Consider the following 24,656-nt stretch of genomic DNA (forward strand, 5'->3'; position numbering starts at 1 on the left):
TTCTAAAAATTCTTCTGTCTCCAACCCTAGCTTTTAGTAGGCTGCCACCGTCACTCCTCGGTTGGTTTAACGTGGTTTTGTCATGATGATGAAACTGAAAGCTGAGAGGTCATTTCTTCTTTTTTTTTTCTTTTTTTTTTTTTTTTTTTTTTTTTGTGAATGATAAGGCTTCACCTTCTGGAACTGATGGTCAGAGAGTGAGTCCTGCAGCCCATAGCAACATAGCAGCAGGCGTAGCCAGGTATTCCTGGTTCATATCCATGAGCCAGTATGAAGTGTCTGCTTTTAAAGCCACTCACAAAACTTCCAATAGAGCGTATGTGTGCTCTGTGTGTGTGCACACGCTTTGGATGACCTTCTTCCGCCTCTGTTACTGAGTGAAGATAAAGCTGTAATAACTTTAAGCACCATTTTTGCAGTAAATACTCATGAGCCTAGCATAGAATTGTCAGCCTTTCCCTACACATGGATTGGAGTCACATTTCATTGATCTGCCTTTTAAGAAAGCACTGGTGTTCTGTATTTGACACTAAAACTTTTAAGTCTTGGAGTATTTGGCCTTTCCATGTTCTGCTTTAGATGAATCCACATGAGCTTAGGCAGTTCACCTCTTATTCAGGTGTAGGTTAGCCTCATGATTGCTATTGCTTTGTGTTTTAATGCCATATGCCTTTCTTGACTGTAGTTACTAAAAATACTTATTAAATACCTGCTGTATCAAGGCATTTTGAGAAGGGTGCTAAAAATATATAAAACATGACTCTTGCTTTCAAGAAACACATGCCATAATACGGGAGATAATACACAAGTAACAGCAATAGAGCAATATGTGATAAATAACTGGAACAACCACAGAGATTTCAGAGGCTTAAGTTAAGGAGCTCCTTCTAGCTGACTTCCATGACGGAAGAGTGTAGCATTTGAGCTGACATTGATGGACAGATAAGCGGGGTCTCGGTAAAAATGGAGAGGAGGAAAGAACCACTTAAGGAAAAGCATAATCAAAGAGGGAACGAGAATATAAAATGAAGTTAAAAGAAAAAGAAAGAAAGCTTTCCTGATGTTCGTTATGCTTTCTGGCACCAGCACCTCCCCTCAATTTCTGACCCCATGTGACTGGTCCTGAAAGCATCACACAAAAATAGTGCCCTGGAAAAATGGAGCATGAGTCCCCTGCACCCCCAGAGGGGAGAACAGCAGGGCCTTCACTTGGCCCTGTCTTTTCAGCATTCTGTGACTCAAGACAGTTTACTTGTAACTGACTGGGTAAATGGATTTACCAGTGGTAAACCTTATCTAGTTTAAACATCATGAAATAGACCTGTACTAAGAAGGATTTCTGCAGAAGCTGCAAGCAGAGGTAACACTAATAATGCAAACCTAAGGCAACGCTGACACTTACACACGGAGCGGACACTAATGCTTGTGAACGCAGACCAGTGTGTCCTCAGCCTCACACTTTACCTGTTCCTTTCAGCAGAAGTGAGTTTCCAGCAGAGAGGGGGAATCTCACTGCTTTTCAGAAGTAACTCATGAGTGGACAGATCTTTTGGAAAATGGCACCATTTTTTTGTGATTTTGTTGGTGAAAAAGATGTAAACATGTAACCTATTAAGACTATCATATCTTCATACTCCACCTTGGAAACATTTTCTAATGTATTTAAAAATCTCCCCAGTGGGCCGGGTGCGGTGGCTCACGCCTGTAATCCCAGCACTTTGGGAGGCCAAGGCGGGCGGATCACGAGGTCAGGAGATCGAGACCATCCTGGCTAACACGGTGATACCCCGTCTCTACTAAAAATACAAAAAATTAGCCAGGCGCAGTGGCGGGTGCCTGTAGTCCCAGCTACTTAGGAGGCTGAGGCAGGAGAATGGCGTGAACCCAGGAGGCAGAGCTTGCAGTGAGCCGAGATAGCGCCACTGCACTCTGGCCTGGGCGAAAGAGCAAGACTCCGTCTCAAAAAAAAAAAAAAATCTCCCCAGTGAAGAATTTCAGAAGGTTTTGAAACTCTTTTTTTTAAAATGTAAAATTGAAACACCTTGGGATTACTTTGAACTGAAACAACTGATGGACATCAGGACAGACAATTTTTGATACAATTTTCTAGGCAAATTGCATCAAAAAATTGTGCATGGTTAGTGGGGCAGATTTAAGGTATTAGTACTGTGCTTCTACCTGTCAAGCCAATGATGTGTTTCTTTGTATATCTTTGGAGATTGAAAACATTAAGCGTGGCTGAGCATGGTGGCTCACGCCTGTAATCCCAAAACTTTGGGAGGCCAAGGCGGGTGGATCACCTGAGGTTGGGAGTTCAAGACCAGCCTGACCAACATGGGGAAACCCCATCTCTACTAAAAAAACCACAAAATTGGCTGGGCGTGGTGGCGCATGCCTATAATCCCAGCTACTTGGGAGGCTGAGGCAGGACAATTGCTTGAACCCGGAAGGTGGAGGTTGCAGTGAGCCAAGATCATGTCTTTGCACTCCAGCCTGGGCAACAAGAGCAAAAATCCATCTCAAAAAAAAAAAAAAAAATTAAGCTATGACTGTCATTTAAAACTAAATGCCAAAATAAACTGAACTTAGAACCAGACAGTCACACTGTCGATTACAATGCATTGAGCCAAGATTTTTCAAAAATAATTAAAGTTTTATGAACATTAATAAATTAAATTTAACATTACTTTAAATATATCTTTGTTTTATTGTCATTCTATCCTTTTAAATTTCTGTCCACTGTGTTTTGTAATATCTACAAACATTTAAATAACACTACATGTAATTTATAAATGACTATACATATACATAGAAATGTATATGTATGCATAAATATATATATCAATGTTAGTGGTATATGCTTAATTTTTAAAATTGATTGTAGTGTAGTATGAAAAGACATTTAGAAACCATTGGCTTAGATGGTGGATCACCAAACTTTTTTGTAAATGGTCAGATAGTATATATTTTCAAATTTGTGAGCCATACAGTTTCTGTCATAATAACTGAGCTCTGGCATTGAAGTGCAAAACAGCCATAGATGATAAAGGTGTGGTTGTATTCCTATAAAACTTTATTTGCAAAAACAGAGTGAGCTGGCTTTGGCCTGCAGGTCATAGTTTGCCAATCCCTGGCTCAGATGACTGAAGCTCTTTGTTAATCTCCAGGGCACTCTAAGAAAGCTTCCTATTGTAGAAAGAAAACAGGTATAAGAACTTGAAGACCTGGGTCAATCCTGATTTTGTAATTACTTGTATGAGTCACTTCACCTCTCAGATCCCAGGTTACCAAGTATAAAATATAAAGCTTGAATTCGAAATAACCTCAAAATTCCTTCTAGTTTCATTAATCTATCATCTTAGATGCTCACTACCTTGCCACAAGCAGTGGATTTCAGCTGGGCTCTGAATAGAAGCAGAATAAGTGAAAATCCAATTTAATACAAGGTGGGCAAAGTGAGTTCAAGGCAGTGGAGAAGGTGACAAGAATAAAAAAGGACAGAAATTCCATTCTGAAAAATGGAAAGTCACAGCTTACGGCTCTTGAGGGGTCCTCCATGGTGCTACTGTTCTAAATGATCGTAGAACTTGCTGAACTGAAGTCTCCTCTTGCAGATAAGATGGATTGGGTCCTTGATATGGGGTAGCTGGCCCTAATTTCTTTTATTTCTTGGGGAAAGCTGCAGAGTGAGATGAAACACCTGGAGTGGAGATTGAAACTAGAAAATGTGTGCTGCCCTTCCGGGGCTCCCTTCCACAGGGCCACAGCCTTTGGAAGGAGCTTATACTTCATTAAATGATTGCTCTGCTCTTCTCAGTTCTTCAAAGCCATCTTTCTGTATGCACCAAGCACAATTGGCGCCTCACTAATGCCCTTCATGCCTTCCAAGCCCTAGCCAGATGGAATTGTGTGCTTTTCCATAACCATATTTCCCGATTCTGCAACCTTGCTATTTGAGATTTCTGTACGTGGAAAGGTCCTCTTTCAACCCCCCAGCTCCCAATCCTAGCCATCCCAAAAGAGCCAGCTTGAATATCACTTTCTTTATGAAGCCTCCCCGATCCCTTAGCTGGAATTGCCTTCTTTCTCCTCTAAACTTTAAATCACTTTATCTATAAGTCTTCTGTAATATTTACCACATTCTACCTATTATCACATTCTTAACAGGTCTTAACTTCCCTACAGATTATGAACTCCTCTCAGGGGTTGAATTCATCTTGGTTCCTGCCCTCACTGGCTTGAATGGAGTAAATGTTCAATAAATATCTGTTGAATGGATGTGCTAATTCCAGCCACCTGTGTGTCCATTTCCAGGTTATAGCAGCAAGCATTACCTACCAGCATCTCACAACCGCAAGTTCAGACACCACCTTGGTATCTGGCAGATGGTTCTGAACAATGGTGTGCCACCTCCTCCTCGGAACCTAGGCCTCCATGCAGCCCCCTTGCTGCCCAGGGCTCACTACTCTGATGACAGTTCTGAACTGAACTGTCCTTGCCTCCAAGTCTAGGTTCCACGTGGATCAGTCAGGGAGAGGAATGTATAGCAGATTAGCAACCCATAAGTCAGTGCCAGTGCTGTCACTTTGTAATTCAGAAATATGAACTTTTTTTTTTTTTTAAGTCAAGTCAGTGATCTCCACCACTGAAGCAATTCCTCCTGTATTAGGTAACAAGTTTAAGGAATTAATGATTACATTGGTGATCTAGTCAGAAGACAGCATAAGCCTTATTGGTTGGTAATCTCATCTAACCAATGGATTAGGATGGAATTGCCTTGTTGGGATAGAAATCTGTTCCAGGACAGACAAGAACCCTCAAGTCATTTAAGTGCTGTTGAATGTCTCTAATGCTCATGTTCCCTCTCTCAGAGTCCTGGTTCCCTGAGTCTTAGGCTGTTGGTGATTCTAACTCAATTTGCACACACAAATGTGGGTAGTTATTTAATATTATTTTATCTGTTAAAACATTCACATTTTTATAGGGGTCTTCTATTAACTCAAAGGAGTCTTTAAGCATAGAAGATTCTACTTGATTTGGTTTGGTCAGGCTGGCTTTTTACCAAATCACAACAAATGGGTGTTTGCTTTTCACCCTCCACATTGAGCAGGCCCTGTGTTAAGCAAGGTTTCCACTGATTTGGGAAGATGATCTATCAAGAGCAGAGCAGACTCCTTGACTTCCTTTCTCAACAGTAGGAAGATGAGACCCATGAGCAGTGGTTGGCTGCCAAGTCCCCTGCAAGAATAAATATTCTCTCCAATGGGCAAAGCATCCATGATTTGGCCCTTCATTTCCCATTTCCTGTCTCCACAGAAGGTTTGTCTTTCTACTTTCTGCCAATTGTACACAAAGCTCTCCAATGCTAGCACATGGAGTGGTATGAGCCAACTGGATGTTAGATATGTGTGTGCAGGACCTCTGGAGTCAGGCAGGTGGGGTTCACCCCATTATTGTTAGAATGGCAGTGACTTCTTCAATAGCAGAGCTAGCAACAATGCCCCAGTGTCAGATCTATCATACATTACAGTTTCCTGTCTGAAGAAGAGATGAGGGGAACAAGAGGGAGAAACAAGATGGGAGGCAATGCCACTGGAGTGGAAAGGAGCCCTGGGAAGGAGGAAATGAATAGTAAATCTTTTTCCAATTAAGAAAAATGAGAGTGGAAGCAGAAAAGCTCCAGGGGGCACTTTTGGGGGAGGGAAAGATCATAAAAGGCCTGTTATGAAAATCCATTACCCATAAATTTCCCCACATTAAGCAGAGCCTGTCTAGAGAGGATGCAGAGAATTCACTCAGCTGACACAAGATATGTGACTTGATTTAGCGGCATCCACATGCCATGTACCGTTTCCATTGGCATGTCTGCAATACCACTTTCCCTTGCAGGGATCCCCTTTAATTACTCGCAGGCTTATAATCTCCATTTAAGGACATCTTGCTTTCATTTTCCAATCGCTTTATGTCTTTTGTCAGATGTTTACCGATGTGATAGTGGTACGGTAATTTGAAGCTCAACCACATGAGATTATGGACTTTAGTATTGCGTCACGTGAACATTTCAGATTTAGGGGTAAGACTTGAATTTCTAGATCACTCTAAATATAAGACTTATCTAAAAGGAGTTCATATTTTTTACATTTGAAGATGACAGTGGAAATTTCTCTTTCTAGGTGATTGTCTTCAGATATGAAAATAATGTGTGGTCAAATGTCATTGCATCCAACTCAGCCAGTAGAAATGTGAGAATATCCCTACATCCTGCTCTGGAGCAGGTGTGATTCAGTTGCATATGCAGATCTAGACCTCTATGCAAGAGAAAGAGCTGGAAAAATATAGTGCTGCCAGCCATCGACACCTGGGTCTGAACTGTTTCCTAATGTTTTACTTTTTTTAAACGACTAAGCCCAAGGTTTATTGTCCACATCTACTATGCACATTAAAGCAAAATTGTCCTTTAATAGATAATAGCAGTCAAAGAACAGCTCCAACTCAGATTTTACTTTTGATTGACAACATTTTTTAAAAGCCTAAGTTCATTGAGGATCATATTTATTTAAAAAAAATTTTTTTTTGAGACGGAGTTTTCTTCTTGTTGCCTAGACTGGAGTGCAATGGCATGGTCTCAGCTTACTACAACCTCCACTTCCTGGGTTCAAGCGATTCTCCTACCTCAGCCTCTTGAGTAGCTGGGATTACAGGCGCGCATCACCACGCCCAGCTAACTTTTTGTATTTTTAGTAGAGAGGGAGTTTCACCATGTTGGCCAGGCTGGTCTCGAACTCCTGACCTCAGGTGATCCACCCACCTTGGCGTCCCAAAGTGCTGGGATTACAGGCATGAGCCACCGCACCAGGCCTATTTAAAATTCTTACTCATTATTTAAGACTGTTATAAACAAAGAATTCTAGGTTGGGGATGAAGAAAAGGTAAAGTTCATGAAAACCCAGGTAGTAACTGGGCTTATCTTTTTTAGCCACATTTATACCAGTTGAATCTTAAATAATGATGGAAAGAGAGGAAGGAGTTTGGTTATTTTATTTTAATTATCTTCCTGGCCACTTAAGCATTCACAACTCCTTTTCATTCATTTCCGCTAAAGTTTAATCCAAGTAACTAAGTCAGGAGCAATAGATATCTTCTCCACCATCAACCCTGTCTTTCCTTACATATTCTTTGTAAACATTTATAAATTAAAAAGTGAATGTTTGTATCTGAGCAAGCTTATTGATTTAATAGGGTGGGGTAGATGGGGTGGTGCAAATTCTGTCCCTGTTTGTGGCAAGATGAATAGATTTTAGTTTATCTTAGGAAACTGTCATGGAATTATCCTTCCAAAATCCATATTTACTGGGGTTGGCAGATGCATTATTTCTTTTAAAAATAAACGTGAGAAAAATAGCAACTCAATGAAAGATAAATCCAGTTTCTATTCATTTTATTTGTACTGAATATCACAAACCATTTCTGGACGTTTTAAAAGAGAATGGCACCAACTGAAAAAGAAGATAAACATCTATCCCATACAAATTATAATCTCAAGAAATGTTTGGAAAAGCTTGTGCTTCATCTGTTGTTATAAACTACAGCTATTGATATAAACATAGATGAATCTCAAAAACATAATGTCAAATAAAAGAATCACAGAATGCATGCAGTATTGTTATGCATAGTTTTTTTAAGGCAACACTGAAAAATATATTGTTTAGGGATGCATACCATGCTGGTAAAACTACAAAGAAAAGCAAGAGAATAATTCAGAGATCTTAAAATTCAGACTGGTGCTGATTTGGAGACATTTAAAAAGAGATAAGGATGTGATTGAACAGGAGGACATAAGGATCCCTAACAACTAGTGCTGTTTACATTGGGTAGGAGGCACATGGTTGTGTGTCTGATTATTCTTTAAAGTAGTCATGTACATGGGTGGGCACGGTGGCTCATGCCTGTAACCCAGGACTTTGGGAGGCCAAGGCAGGCAGATTGCTTGAGCTCAGGAGTTCGAGACCAGCCTGGGCAACATGAGGAGACCCTGTCTCTGCAAAAAATACAAAAATTAGCCAGATGTGGTGGTGCACACCTGTAGTCCCAGCTACTCGGGGGGCTGAGGTGGGCAGATCACGTGAACCCAGGAGGTCGAGGCTGCAGTGAGCCAAGATTTTACCAGTGTGCTCCAGCTGGGTTACAGAGAAGACCTTGTCTCAGTAAATAAATAAATTAATAATAGTAATAAAACAAAGTAGTCATGTACTATACATTCATTTGTACATACAATATAAGTCATGATAAAAGTCTTTTTAGCTTGAAATAATAAACCTAAACAATTAAAATCCATCATTTTAAAATGTCCTGTGAATATGTGCATGGATTCAGAAATGAGCCTGTATGCTTGGGGATCCGCCTGCCCTGGAGCAGGATCATTCTAAAAACTGTCCTTTTATAACTCAGAGTCAGAATCAGAACTCTCAGTACTCCCTGGGTACCTTCTAATCATACAGGACCAACCAGACCTGATCTGTTTGTTGGACAGGATGTTCCAGTCATAATGATGCTAAGAACCAGACTGCTATGGTATGTGTAGACACAAGAAGAGGATTTTATGTCACTGTGTACTCTGTTCTGCAGCATATTTCCCCTGTTAGGGTCTGTAATTATAGAATCTCATCCAATCATGGGATGTTACCATTGTATAAAGCAAATGTTGGGCTGGTGGTGACAACTTGTGAGTACATACATAAGAACACTAAAGCTTCCAAGTACACAGTGTTTTATTACTGAGAGCCCAAGTATGGTTGGTATGCAAACTTTAGTGACTCTCAAATATGTCTACGTATGGGGAGATGGGGTGGGAGAATGGGGAATAAATGAAGTGGGAAATGCTTTGCTTCCTGAGTAACTTTCTTCCAAGTAATATATCCCCTTGCATGCTCTCACCCCAGGAAAAGGCACAACACTGATACAGCAATGAACCCCACAATGAAATAATACAGCACTTTTCCATGAAAATTTTTTTTTCTTCTAAACCAAGAGGGCTTTCTTTCACTCTATCCTGTATTAATAACAGACCAATTGACTATGGACTACTTACTAATAAATGTCTAAACATATTCTGATATGAAAAATATTTTTATTTTCTTGATTTTTTTTCCTCCATAATTTTTAATGCCTGCCTTTTAAGGAATCCAAGGAAAAAAATTCAGAGTTGGATTTTATGTGAATTAAGTGAAACCACAACATTTTGCAGACACCACATATAAACAAAATCATATTTAAGAGCCTGGAATGTTTCTATAAACTTCTTTTAACTTTCAAACATACAGTAAATCTGCAAGGCAAATATGACTCATTTCAGTAGCTCAGGATTTTCCCTCCTGATCACAGTATGGTCTGAGATTTTGCTAAGAATGTTTGAGCAATTTATAGAGCTATTTGGATATGTTTGGAGAATGTGCTTGTATTTCATGCCATGAAATAAAATCCCTGGGGGTTTTGGTACATGAAAAAGGACAATGAAAGTATGTGTGAGTCATTTTGCCTCCAAATAGTTGATAAGCATGTTTCCAACCTACATGAGGTTTTAACTTTTTAAGTTGGATCCCAAATTAAGACCCAGGTTCAGACAATGCCATTAGCAGAACAAATAATGATGGGAATCAAATAAAAATAATTGACTAAGAAGTCATCCTTTTTTGAGGCTGTGAGCCCCAGGCATTCTTCTTTGGGGTGTGGCCTTCGTGGGGAGTGTATTGCTGCAGAAAGCTGGGGACAGAATAGTGTTCTGGATTGAGTATCTCAGTTACCAGCCTGAAATCTCCATTGACCAACACCGCTTTCTCTCAAACGACTCCTTATATGAAAGTGGACAGACAGTGGAATGCAGAAAGATTAGAGCTGATCTTGGGGACCGGTCAACTGTCTACTGGCCAGTAAGTTACTATGAATTCACAAATGGTGAACTTCAATAGCATTCATTCTGTCAGATGGTGAGTTTACTTGATCTGTTGGAATTTTAGGTGCAGAGTTCTTTTTCAAAATACAGGAATGTGGCAGAAACAATTAAGGAAAACGGACTTGGAAACTTTGATCTGAATGGAGTCCTCTTTAAGTCTTTTATAACTGGGCTTCACTACAATACCTTGACCCTTTTGTTTTCTCTGAGGCTTTTTCTCACTTAACCTGTGGGTCTGCATCTGTGTCTGCATTTGTGTGTGTGCTTATCAAGCACAGGGAATATTGAAGAACACAAAAAAGTTTGAAGGTGACAATTCCAAGTCTATCCACTGGCACTCTTGTAATCTCTTTCAATACAGCAATGGTTCTGTAGTGGTGAAGATTTTGAAAAAGATTCCCAAATTCATGTCCACACCAAGTATTTTCTGTAGTCTGATGAACAGTTGTCTCATGTATGAAAGACTGTTTTTCAAATAAGCATATATGCATTGGCTTAGAATATACAGATTCCTTTTTATGCACTATTGAATTTATAGATATTTTATAAAACATTTTATCAATAAATAACAAAAGCATAAGCAATTGTCATGAGATCTTAATTTTTTCTTAATATTTTAAAAGGATCCTCATTCTTAAAATGTTAGAAACCATTGCAATGCAAGATATAGAAGATTACATCTTTTCTATAATCTTACCAGTTAGCGGTGGACTATCTTAGTGTATGTTGATCCAACTTGGCTATTCGAAATGACAAAGCATGGGAATGTAAATGAAAACAACTGCTGTGGTCGGGCATGGTGGCTTATGCCTGTAATCCCAGCACTTTGGGAGGCCGAGGCGGGCGGATCACCTGAGGTCAGGAGTTCGATACCAGTCTGGCCAACATGGTGAAACTCTCTCTTTACTAAAAATACAAAAATTAATTGGGCGTGGTGGTGGGAGCCTGTAATCCCAGCTACTCGGGAGACTGAGACACGAGAATCACTTGAACCGGGAGGTGGAGGTTGCAGTGAGCCGAGATTGGGCCACTGCACTCCAGCGAGATTCTGTCTCCCAAAAAAAAAAACAAAAAACAAAACAAAACAAACTGCTGTGCAGGGCAATTTGATCTGATCTTTTAAATTTAAATGAACACATACTATTTCACTTCTCAATATCTATCCTAAAGAAATACTTGCATCGTGCAATAGGGGAAAAAATGAAAGAACCCAAAATGTCTTTCTATAGAATGGTTAAACTGTGGTATCCTATTCCATAAATGATGAAAACAAAGGTATGCCCTAGTGAACAGATTTTGGCAAGTCCTCAAACACATTATTAGATTTTTTTACATGGCAAAATAACTATATTATATATCCCATGTATGTAAAAATTACAGCATTGCAAGATGCAAATCCAAACTTGATTAACTATTTGGTTATCTAGGTAATTACTCAGAGTAGTACTGTGATTATCAACATAAAATAAGTAAATATTTGTACTCTGTATAGACTTAAACTGTTCTTCTTCATTCTGAGTCTTTAATGCTCCTAAACATGTAATAAAATCGGCACTCTCCCCATAAAAATGTCTATTATTTTTTCCCTGATTTAATTTTTAAACATGGCTTCCTCATAAGAGAGCTTGTCTTGTTAATAAAATACTATTGCCACGATTTTACTTGAACCTTTAAGGATGGTGTCCTATAATCTCAAACCAGAAGATACCAAAATGGAGAAAAGACAAAATGAAGGGAATAAGAACAACATTCTTTAAACCACAGGGAACACGGAGTAAAAAAATCAAACAAGATGACCTATACTATAGTTGAGATGATAATAAGAATTTTGCCAGTGTTGCAGAAGTTTTGAGAAATATTTGATAGGGAAGCTGGGGTGGGGGGACACTGGGGCAAGAGGACAACTCATGCCTTGCTCCAATGTCTTGCTACGGAAGCTTCTGCAAGTTCCTCTGTCTCTCGTCTGGCATATATTTAGACCCTGGCCCTTCCAAATGTAATAATATCTCAATGATCTCCTCATTTGCCATGTCTGCAAGATATTAATTCATTTGAACTTTCTATCTAAAAGGCACAAACTAAAATATAGTTATCTTGTTACTTAAATACACTGAGGCAGCAAGGCCTGGTGTTAAAAACCTAAAATATCTTCGGTGTAAAAGCCACAGCATTAGAAGAGAGCTTTCCCATTGCATATATGTTTTTTTCTTATCTTGTAACACCGGGGCCCTTAAGCAATGGTTCCAGGAATGGAAAAAAAAGTCAATCCTCTCTACTTTTTCATACTACTCACACAATCAAATAACATCATGTGATTATTATGGACTTTTACAATTCTTTGCATTTATTCGTCAGTGTGTGAACACACACACACACACACACACACACACAAGATTATTTCTCTTTTTCCCAAATATCCAGTGAGCCATGTTGCCATCAGCTGACCTTGCTGCAGAAAGGTACCTTTCTCCAAGTGTTTGTGCCAAAAGATGAGCTAAAAGCAGTTACCAAGTAACAAAGTGGAATACTCCACAATAAACCCTCTTCCAACCAGCATAGGTGGGAAGTTCAGGGATTCTGGTCAAACAAACATTTTATTTCATAGAGAAGTACTTTATAGATCATTTGTGGATTACCAGTTTTTTAAAAGAAATAGATCCACAATAAAATGCATTTGATTTAAACTCTATTAAACATAATTCAGTCATTCTCAGATGATTCAGATAAACTTCAGGATCCCACACTGCTTCTGAATCATCTGGGAACATCAGTTGGCTTTGTTCTGTAGCATATGGCAGACAGGTTAATACTGGCATCTGCTGAATTTTCACAGAAGGAACAAATGGATTATTATGCTTTTATTACAATCCAGTGGTTGGTTAGGTATGATTTTTACTAGTCAGCAGCATTTCAAATACATTTAAATCTGGTGTGTGGAAAATCAGAAATGTCAACATTCTGTCTTTCACTGAAGCATGAAGCAGACCCTGTGCTATCATTTGACATAATAAGGATCCTGTGTACTTGTCTTTTTGGACAAATTCTGCTTTGTGGTGAAATTAGCTTTCATGCATTACTGGTGTTAAATTGACAATTTGTCGATGATTATCAAAAGCCTTTAAAATGAGCATACTCTTAAACTCAGAAATTCTAACTTCTGAGAAGGTTTCCTAAGTAAATGATTGAACAAGTGATTAAAATGAGTCTGTAATAATGTCCTTAGCAGCATTGTTTATAAGAAGATATAAAGTTGAAAACAATCTTAAATGTGCCTCAGTAGAAAATTGATTAGTCACAGTAGATCCATGTAATTATTATGTATGTGTATACCTAAGTGGAATACTGTGTTGCTATTGAAATTATATATTGCCAACATGTTAAAAATAGTCATAAACAAGGTAAATTAAAGAAATGGTTTGTGAAGTGATATATATGACATAACCCTATTTTATTAAAAAGGAAAATGTCTGTGCATGCACAGGAAAATGGTAGAATATATCACATACTCATGTTCAAATCTGGGTGGTATGATTCTAGGGAGTGGCTTTTACTTTCTCCTTTATACATTTTGAATTGTTTGGTTTTAAAAAAAATTCGTGTGTGTGTTGCTTTTAAAATCCAAAAGAATGAACAATTAAGGGTATTTTTTTTTCAGTTTTGGAAGAAAAAATAATAAACCTGTGGTGTTAGTAGGATGGGAAAGTCACCATGAGGGAGAGGCCTAAAAGCTAAGAAATGACTGTTTGCTTTGCTTGCCTAAGGCTAATGTGGGGAGCCTCAGAGTTGAAGAATTTTCACCCCATCAAGTCATTTGGCATGGACACAATTTTACCTATAAAGTCAACTGATATATTCTTGAACCAGCAACTGGACATGTTATGATTGAAAATGCCATGAAACCATTTTAGCTCTTTTTTTGTTCTTAACTTTGTAAACAATTTTAATATGTTTCTTTATTAGTAGTCATAAAAAGATCCTTAGAAATTTTGCCCCATGATATGGTTAGGCTTTGTGTCCCTACCCAAATCTCATCTTGAATTGTACTCCCCATAATTTCCACGTGTCAAGGGAGAGACCAGGTGGAGGTAATTGAATCATGGGTGCAGTTTCCCCCATGCTGTTCTCATGATAGTGAGTTCTCATGAGATCTGATGGTTTTATAAGGGGGGCTCTTCCTCCTTCGCTTCTTCCTGCCACCTAGTGAAGAAGGTGCCTTGCTTCCCCTTCACCTTCTGCCATAATTGTAAGTTTCCTGAGGCCTCCCCAGCCATGCTGAACTGTGAATCAATTAAACCTCTTTCCTTTATAAGTTACCCAGTCTCGGGCAGTTCTTTATGGCAGTGTGAAATGGACTAATACACTCTAGTAGCTGTGTATCCTAGAAAAGGGGCTCCCAATGGAGAATGATTGCCTATGAACTGTAAGCTGTACCAAGCGAGAAGAGTTAGAAGAGACAGCGGAGATGATCGGTTGTTCAGGTCGCTCCACTGAGAAATCAAAGATGAAGAGAGGTTACATGTGATGTGGCCTACGTGGCAAATCTAGTTCATGTCAGAGCTAACAGCCAGCAATATCCAGCCATGAAGCCCAGTGGGTAGGTGAAAGGAGAAAGATGATAACTTCTCAAAATAGTGGGAAATTAAGGACTTAAGGTTATATTCCATTAAGGGGATGGAGGAGTTTTGCTTTTAGGATAGAGGTATAAGTTCATTCTCACACTGCTATAAAGAACTGCCCAAGATGGGTAATTTATAAAGAAAAGAGGTTTAATTGACTCACAGTTCCACATGGCTGGGGAGGCCTCAGGAAACTTACAATCACGGAGGAAGGGGAAGCAGGCACCTTCTTTACAAAGCAGCAGAAGAGAGAAGAGTGAGCAAAGGAGGAACTTGCCAAACACTTGTAAAAACCTTGTGAGAATTCGCTCACTATCACGAGCACAGCATAAGGGAACTACCCCCATGATCCAGTCAGCTCCTACCACATTCCTTCCTCAACACCTGACACCTGGGGATTACAATGCAAGATGAGATTTGGGTGGGGACACAAAGCCTAACCCTATCAATAGGGATGTCCCATATGGAGTTTTATGCCTCTTGCTTGTCTTGGAAGAAGGCCCCAAGTAACAGTCATGACCTCATGGCTGATCCAGAGATGTAGAAAAGCAAATTGAGACTTCCTGTTTGATTAGTTTGGGAAGCAGTTATTAAGGATTGCTTCTCCCTGTTGTGGTTAAAGCTGTCTACCAAGAAATAAGCCAAAGGAACATTAGGCCAAGAATCTGAAGGGTGAAGCCAAACCACTGGGAAGGGCTTTCTACTGCAACTACAATGTGATTGAATTAGAAAGGAACATTCGAATCATGTCATGTTGTCACCTCAAATTCAACAAGTCTAAAATTGAACTCATCTTTCCTCACGAAGCGGCTCCTTAACTGAACTTTCCTAATAACACGAAGACACTGCAGTGTCAAATGCTTTGCCACGACATATCTATCTATTATTTCATTTGATTGTCACACACAAGAAAATTTAACTCAAAAATTTAACTTTAAATTTAACTTTAAAGGTTAATCAAAGGGCTGCAAATTAGTAAGAGACCAATTCTAAAACTCAAGTTTTCTGAATCCTAATCTAGTCATCCATTATCAACTATATCACACTGCCCCCCCATATTTGTGGCATAAACCAGCCCATTTTATAGAATTACTAAGTGACACTTTACTTTTATTGGCTTTTGAGGATTGCACATGAGCAGATTTTGGTAAATATGAAGTCAGATTTTCTCAAGTAGCAAAGAAGAAACCAACCAACCTTCGGAATCATTAATCCTGTTTTTTATGAGATACTCAGTGAAAAAACATTCATAGCATGCTTATTATTGAAGTCAAAAGATGACACAGATGAAATAAAGTGCTGACTCTAAGCCTAAAAATGCCTAACTTATAACTCTAACATGAGCAAACCATCATCAGTTATATTAGGTTAATATATGGTATAAGTGGTATGGTTCTACTGTTTTGTTTTAATTTGCAAATTGTTTTGGCTTTGCAATGATATAAGAATTATAAGCCTGTTCTAGAGAAGTGCCATACAACATTGTACCTATAGTTAATAATATGGTTAACAATTTTAACAATTTTAAAGTCTATTGTACACTTTAAAATACGCCAACAGGGTGGATTTCATGTTGTGTTCTTACCACAATTTTAAAAAGAATTATTAGCATGAAATGTTTACATATCTGGGTTTCTATTTTGTAGATATGTAAGTAACATTGTAATAAAAACACTGTAACTCTCCAATACAAAAAGCAGCTTACTACACAATGCAGCCCCATACCCATACCCAACCGATTGACCCATCAAGCCAGCACCCATCCTTTCTTGGCACTCTGTATCTCAGTACACATTCAGTATTCAAACGTGTCAAAATAGCTATTTCCTCCTGAGTTTGAGCATCTGCAGTTCTCCAGCCCCAATTCTTTATTTGGAAATAAGTATTAGGAGAAACATATCTAGCATAGTGATATTGATCTGTAATTTCCTCAAATAGACATTCACTTTAGATGACTACAAAAGCTAAATAGAGCTCAGGAGCTCGAGACCAGCCTGGGCAACATAGTGAAACCCCATATCTTAAAAAAAATAATACGAAAGTTAGCTGGGTGTGGTGGTGTGCACCTGTAGTCCCAGCTACTCAGGAGGCTGAGGTGGGAGAATTGCTTGAGCCTGGGAGGTCAAGGCTGCAGTGAGCTGTGATCACACCACTGCATTATGGCCTGGGTGACAGTTAGACTCTGTCTCAAAAAAAAAAAAAAAGCTAAATAATATATACTCATATGAAGTCCCCTGTGTCTCTGCTGCCTTCCTCAGCCCATAGACATCTATCTAAATACACAGCTGTGGGCCATTGTGATGTGCCCAGCATGTGGGTGGTATGATACTAAGGCACGTTTTAGAGCAAAAGAGGGGGGCCTTACAGGGAGCTGCCATCCCTTCAAAATGCACTGACTCTGAAGCATTCTACCAATTGTCAGTAACACCTTCTCTCTCCAGTGAAAAGGAACTGGAGGGAAAAACAACATCCAAGCAAAGAAGATATCCTACTCCCAATTTTAATAATATTTGTTATTTAATATAATATTTAATGTTAATATTTACTGTTTAATAATTTTATTATAATATTTATTATAATTATTAAATAAATTTAATAATTTAGGCTTATTAGCACCAAAGTCCCGGTTTGGTAGTGTAACTTGATCCTTTTCTGATCTTCGTGACAGTGTCTACACAAATAACTCATGCAACATGCTGTATCTTTTGAAGTAAGCGTTTTGTTTATTTTTGGTTCCCTTCTTCTAAATCTTACATGCTGGTAATCAGCTTTGTAAAGAATTGCTAACCCAAGGCCAGGTCTGGTGGCTCACACCTATAATCCCAGCACTTTGGGAGGCCGAGGCAGGCGGATCATGAGGTCAGGAGTTCGAGACCAGCCTGGCCAGCTTGGTGAAACCCTGTCTCTACTAAAATACAAAAATTAGCTGGGCATGGTGGCATGCGCCTGTAATCCCAGCTACTCGGGAGGCTGAGGTAGGAGAATCACTTGACCCCAGGAGGTGGAGGTTGCAGTGAGCCGAGATCGTGCTGCTGCACTCCAGCCCGGGTGACAGTGCGAGACTCCGTCTCAAAAAAAAAAAAAAAAAAAAAAAAAATGCTAACCTACAGTTTCCAAAGGCAAGTTGCTTTTGTGCAGAATGTTTTAGTTTAAGTTGTTACTTGGTCTTGTAAATTATCTTCTGTAGCCATTGGATTAATGCTTTTCAAATAGTTACAAGTTTGAAAGCTAGTTGACTAGGTCTCTAAACTTAAGGAACTGAACCATCCTTTTAGCGTATGTGGTTCATTAAGCAGTTAAGTTCAGAAAAGGGCTCAGGGCTGCTCCTGCCAAGAAGTTGGTGAAGACATTTGGCAAGTGGCATGCTCAAGAGGTTGTCTTTGTAATGTTGCAGAATCGCCTACCAGAGGAATGACGATGATGAAGAGGAGGCAGCCCGGGAACGGCGCCGCCGAGCCCGACAGGAACGGCTGCGGCAGAAGCAGGAGGAAGAATCCTTGGGACAGGTGACCGACCAGGTGGAGGTGAATGCCCAGAACAGGTACTGTCCTCTTTGGGATGGGGAATTTCTAACTTGCATCTTAGCCTGTCTGTTGAATGGAATTTGTCGAGCAAAGCATTCCTTTCTCAGCCCAGCTCAACCCTTTTTCAATCTAACTTGTTTATTTTGCAGTCATTTTAGGCAACTAATCTGATTAGATAGGCAATCTGATTTAGACACTAGGACACACTATTCTATTTCTCTCCATCCCATTCCCATCTCATAAACATACCCCAGTTGAAGGCTTTTATTTCATTTTACAATCTAGCATTTGTTTAATTTAATAAGTATGGTGTGCTATATCTCACATATATATGTATATTTTTTCTGTTTAATTCCTTCTTAAAATTTCAATCGTTTTGGGGGAACAGGTGGGGTTTCAGTTACACGGATAAGTTCTTTAATGGTGATTTCTGATATTTTAGTGCACTCATCACCCAAGCAGTGTACACCATACCCAATGTGTAGTATTTTGCCCCTCACACCCCTCCTACCTTTCTCCCTGAGTCCCCAGTGTCCATTATATCACTTTTCTACCTTTGCATCCTCATAGCTTAGCTCCCACTTGTAAGTGAGAACATATGATATTTGGTTTTCCATTACTGAGTTATTTCACTTAAAATAATGGTCTCCAGCTCCATCCAGGTTGTGGTGAATTCCATTATTGTGTTCCTTTTTATGGCTGAATAGTAGTCCATGGTGTGTATACATATACACCACATTTTATTTACCCACTGATTGGTTGATGGGCATAAGCTGCTTCCATATTTTTGCAATTGCAAATTGTGCTTCCATAAATATGCATGTGCAAGTATATTTTGCATATAATGACTTCTTTTCCCCTGGGTAGATACCCAGTAGTGGGATTGCTGGATCAAATGTTAGTTCTACTTTTAGTTCTTTAAGGAATCTATACTGTTTTCTGGTGGGTTATATCTTTAAATAAGGAAAAGTATTTACATTTATTCTGTAGGGTATTGCTATCTGTTTTGAACTGAAGATATGTTAGTTTAGTAGAGTCCTCCGTGGCTACCATTAATAGGTAATACATGAATTTTTAAAGTGGGCATGAATTGCAGATGTCTTCTTTTTTCTAATATACAGCCTGAATCAATAGTCTCTGATCATTATAATATTCAACAAGATACAGAATTCTGCTTAATTTAATGTGATTATTCAAACACACTTAATGAGTTTGCTATTACGTATTTTCTCACTCAGGCCCTGGTAGAAATCAGGGAAGTTGAGAATGCCTAATAGGTTCAACTTCTTCAAAGAGGGCTTTTGCAGCAGAAATAAGGTCACATGGTTCATTACGCTAATGGTTAGTATATGTCGTTTATATTGTCATTTATATGCCCCAAGGTCTAAAAAGATGAGGATATTTGAGGAGGAAAATGGAGAAAATAATTTTAACTTAAAACCATGGACTGATTATAATGGTTACACTATATAAGATCTCACATGTGGTTTTGGTTTTAGTTTGTTTTGTTTAATTCAGTCTATTTAGAAAATTCTAAAGGGAATGGGTCCTGGCCTCCTCAACCCAAGTTTGAGAGGCTGTATTAGAAGGTTTCAGAAAGCAGTCTTGAAAATGTTGTCCGGTAGCACAGATATTGGTTACCCTTTCCCTCAGTAAGTAGCTTCTAACTGGGGAGTAGGTATAGCAAAGGGGAAATAGGTATAATTTCTAGGGTTCACTGACTTTGACTCCCAATTTGACCTTTCACTAACTGTATTTCTTCAGTTAAATGGAAATAAAAATTATACCTTTCTCCTAAAAATGCTGCTAAACTTAAACTATGTAACAATGCATGTAAAATGCAGAGTGTCTTACACATAGTAAGCACTCAATAAATTTTCACTGTTACCAGATTCTTAATATGGGAGGGCAACATAGTCATTCACTGCCTTTTCCATTTTCAAGCTGAGAGAGAAATAATAGAAAGAGTTTTAAAAATGGCATTTTGATGCCTTTCCTGAATCTTGTTATTAATGAGTGGTCAACAGGAGCTTTAGAAGTTACTGGTGGTCTGTAGTTTTCTTGATTTTAAAATCTTGCTTTTCCTTGTGCTTCTCTTCTCATATTTGGCTGTTACTCATTATTTCATGCTGTTAATTGAATTCAAATTCTTTTTTTTTTTAGAAAATCATGTTGAGGTCTGAGAATGTATGATTTATCTCTGACATATTAGTTAGCCACAAGAAGAATAAGTCTTCTTGGGGCTAAACAACTCTAACTGGCATTTGATATCTGCTGATGATTGTGGTCATGATTTATAAATAGGCAAAGAAATGTTCAATACAGTTTGTTGGTTTCTTAGCATACGAGTACTTTAATCTGGCTAGCACTTTGGAATTTTGGTGCCTTTTAAAAATTATTAGAATTCAATTGATCCTAATGCCCTCTCTGTAGACTTCCCCTTAAATTATAAATTTTTTGCATTTGTAGGGACATTTAATCCTTATATGTCTAATTTCATGGAGGCAATATCCTGAAGCAAAAGTAAAGGCCAAGAAAGTTTTAAAGCTAGTTTTTACTCTGCCATTTTTCATTGCTAAATATGAAATGTGTTTTTCCAAAATTAAGTGAATTTGAACATCGAAAGGGCCAAGTTTGGTCTGAACTATGAAATTTGATGGAGTTTCTAAACATTGCAAGACAAATTCTTCCAACTCTGGTCACAGTTCTGCTATCACATGACTGGTTGTTTCCTGCAAGTAGAAACCAACACCCTGGCTTGGACAGTGTCCAGCATCCTGCAGTAGTGAGGGAGGTGATGGACAACAGTTTAACTTTTGGAGATTTTCTTTCCTTTTTAAAATAAATGTCAAATTTAACTGCCGTTTTTCCACTGTAGAAAAGATGGACAAGAAACCCTTTATTCATGGAAATCTTGACAAAGAAGGTAGATTGTGTATACATTAGTTAGGGTAATGCTGGCTGCTATAATGATTAGTGCCCCCAAATTTTAAGTTTAGTGCAGTAACATTTAACCATTATGCATATTCCTGTCTAGGAACCAGCCACATGTCTTCTTTTCTCTTGTGACTCTCAATCCCTAGGGCTAGGTGCTCACTGATCTACCAACAGACAGAGATAGAGAAGACAGGGAGTACACCTCTGTTTGTTCATTGCCTTGGTTGGACACTTCTGTTTACATTTCATTGGCAGTTATTGGTCACATGGCCCCGCCTAGGTGCAAAGAAGGGAGAGGGTGCAAATTTAATCCTTGAGTGGTGATCACTCCCCCCAACTAAGGAAGGAGGAGCAGGAATTGTAAGGGACACTTAGATGTCTCTTCCATTGGGGTCATTGGTGTGAGTGTGGAATCTCAATACTGTAATGTACATTTTCTTCCTCTCAAAGTACCTTGGGAGCCTCCAATCCAGATCAGGAATTCTAGATGACTTGGTGACATGGGAGAATACTACATGACACGGAAGGAATTCACTTATTATTTCAGTTTGATCCTTAAGTTTGAATTCCCCAAGAAGCAAGTCCAGAAACAACGATTTGACTGCAAGTCATTTATTTGTAAGGTGATGCTAGGAAACACTGGTGGAGGTGTGGGAAGGTAAGACAGAAAAGGGAAGTCCACCAAATAAAGGCTGCATGACCAAGCACATCACCACTGTGGGTATCTGGAGCTTCACTCCACTGGGAAACTCTGAGGTCCAGTGTGGAACACACACCTCAGAGTTATCCCACTCAAAAAGTGAGGGGTGCTGAGGTATCTAAACACTAAGGCTCATCAATTTTTGTTTGAAAACTGCTCCCAGGGGACATTAATACCCAAAGCACTTCTGGCATGTTGAGTAGACTCCAGTCCCCAGAGAAAGGCTTGCACATGCTGTCAACTGAAAGCCAGGCAGGCATGTACTAAAATGGTAACATACTGGGGATATGGGCAAGCTTGGCACTACTGGCATCTGCTGTAGTCCTGGGTAGCACAGGCTATGTGAATGCTGCTGATTGATGAATGAGCAAGCTGTCTTTGGTGTTGTTCTTTCTGTTGTACAGTGTGCCTGACGAGGAGGCCAAGACAACCACCACAAACACTCAAGTGGAAGGGGATGATGAGGCCGCATTCCTGGAGCGCCTGGCTCGGCGAGAGGAAAGACGCCAAAAACGCCTTCAGGAGGCTCTGGAGCGGCAGAAGGAGTTTGACCCAACAATAACAGATGCAAGTCTGTCGCTCCCAAGCAGAAGAATGCAAAATGACACAGCAGAAAACGAAACTGCCGAGAAGGAAGAAAAAAGTGAAAGTCGCCAAGAAAGATACGAGATAGAGGAAACAGAAACAGTCACCAAGTCCTACCAGAAGAATGACTGGAGGGATGCTGAAGAAAATAAGAAAGAAGACAAAGAAAAGGAGGAGGAGGAAGAAGAGAAGCCAAAGCGAGGGAGCATTGGAGAAAATCAGGTAGAGGTGATGGTGGAAGAGAAAACAACTGAAAGCCAGGAGGAAACAGTGGTAATGTCATTAAAAAATGGGCAGATCAGTTCAGAAGAGCCTAAACAAGAGGAGGAGAGGGAACAAGGTTCAGATGAGATTCCCCATCATGAAAAGATGGAAGAGGAAGACAAGGAAAGAGCTGAGGCAGAGAGGGTAAGGTTGGAAGCAGAAGAAAGAGAAAGAATTAAAGCCGAGCAAGACAAAAAGATAGCAGATGAACGAGCAAGAACTGAAGCAGAAGAAAAAGCAGCTGCCCAAGAAAGAGAAAGGAGAGAGGCAGAGGAGCGGGAAAGGATGAGGGAGGAAGAGAAAAGGGCAGCAGAGGAGAGGCAGAGGGCCAGGGCAGAGGAGGAAGAGAAGGCTAAGGTAGAAGAGCAGAAACGTAACAAGCAGCTAGAAGAGAAAAAACGTGCCATGCAAGAGACAAAGATAAAAGGGGAAAAGGTAGAACAGAAAATAGAAGGGAAATGGGTAAATGAAAAGAAAGCGCAAGAAGATAAACTTCAGACAGCTTTCCTAAAGAAACAGGTACAGTAAACATTTTGCACCAAGTGTGTGATGCCTGTGACTTGTGAGAAATGTAATGCACATCTGATTTGGGACCGAGGCCACATGCATATAGTTCACGTGCTTGATCATTTAGCAAGCTGTTCATTATTTCAGGCCATAGCGATACACAAGCATGCAGCAATTGATTGATGGCTGAATATTTAATCATCCAAATTTACTGGGACAGCCAGTAAATTTGGCTGTCCAGAAGACAGAGAGAAATTAATTGCTCTGTGCTTGATTGTTATGAATACCAAAAAAAACAAATTAATCCAAAGATGATAAATGTGGTGGTGGTGTGTTGGCTTCTGATTCTGTGCCTGCATCTAAACTCATTCTTTCAATTATCTTTCCTCTATCCATAGGTCTGCATGAGGCAAGAGGCCCATAACTCCTTACCTCACTCATGGGTTTGACATTGAATTTAAAAAAATGATAAAAGCTGGGGTGGGAAATAGACATGAAGAATAATGGTCAGACATTTCATCTTAAGAAGGCAAAAACAGGCTGGGTGCAGTGGCTCACACCTGTAATCCCAGCACTTTGTTTGGGAGGCCGAGGTGGGTGGATCACAAGGTCAGGAGATCGAGACCATCCTGGCCAACATGGTGAAACCCCATCTCTACTAAAAATACAAAATTAGCTGGGTGTGGCGGCACATGCCGTAATCCCAGCTACTCAGGAGGCTGAGGCAGGAGAATCAGTTGAACCTGGGAGGTGGAGGTTGCAATGAGCTGAGATTGTGCCACTGCACCCCACTGAGCAATAGGGAGAGACTCCATCTCAACAACAAAAACAACAACAACAACAAAAAAAAAAAAAAAAAAAAAGAAGGCAAAAACAAACACCTGGAAATTAACTGGTAATAAAGAGGGGAAAGGAACTGGTTGGAACCTTTCCTTAAAAAAAAGTCAAAACCCTGATTTGCCAACATGTAGACCTCAGCTTAATGTAGACTTGCAGAAAGCCATTAATTTAGGGTAGTATTGATTTATAATTGACTGGTAATTAAGAGCATACATGCTGCTTCTTTATTATCTGGGTGACACAAATTCATGTGGCCTGAGGAAGGGTGGAAATAGTAGGGGGGGAAATGTTTGTAAGCTTTGAGAAAGATTTTTTTTCTGTCTGCAAGGCTGCATTAAAAGCACTGTACCTAATCACCACCACACCACCACCACCACTCCTAAAAAAAGAAAAAAAGAGATGCTTTCACATTCACCTTTCCAAGCAAATTCTCTGTCACTAAGCCTGCATTGCACTGAAGGTGTCTTTAACTCCTGCTTCTGTACAAGAGGCCCATGAACACAGCTAAAATTGAGATCATGAGCAAAGTGCACCAAACCACACACGAGGTTTGTAAACACACGAGGAGTGCCACATCATGCTAGATTTCAGTGAGCACAAAGGCAGGCACACGAGAAGATGTTGGGGTGGGAAGAAAATATCCCACCTTGCTGTCTAGAACCACTGTGCTGTGAGCGCTGAGACGGCAGAAGAGAAGCCATCCCACGCAGCACTTGCAAGGCGATCCGAGCACC

At 39.6% G+C, this 24,656-nt stretch overlaps 1 protein-coding gene across 9 annotated transcripts in view; it reads left to right on the plus strand.

The window, feature by feature from the left end:
- Positions 1-24,656, plus strand: part of CALD1 (caldesmon 1) — a 194,765-nt gene that overhangs the window by 136,220 nt on the left and 33,889 nt on the right. For 7 of the 9 annotated variants that reach the window (XR_004032978.1, XR_004032980.1, XR_004032982.1 and 4 more), the window contains 2 exons: positions 17,960-18,106; positions 22,131-23,094. Coding sequence is in view for 4 of the 9 variants with exons in the window: in XM_030825712.1 (XP_030681572.1) it covers positions 17,960-18,106; positions 22,131-23,094 (1,111 nt within the window). In the remaining 5 variants the exon portion in view is untranslated. The remainder of the gene's footprint in view (positions 1-17,959; positions 18,107-22,130; positions 23,095-24,656) is intronic. The other 2 variants (XM_030825714.1, XM_030825715.1) reach the window with 1 other exon arrangement.

Source organism: Nomascus leucogenys, chromosome 13 (assembly GCF_006542625.1).
Source record: "Nomascus leucogenys isolate Asia chromosome 13, Asia_NLE_v1, whole genome shotgun sequence".
Lineage (NCBI taxonomy): Eukaryota > Metazoa > Chordata > Mammalia > Primates > Hylobatidae > Nomascus > Nomascus leucogenys.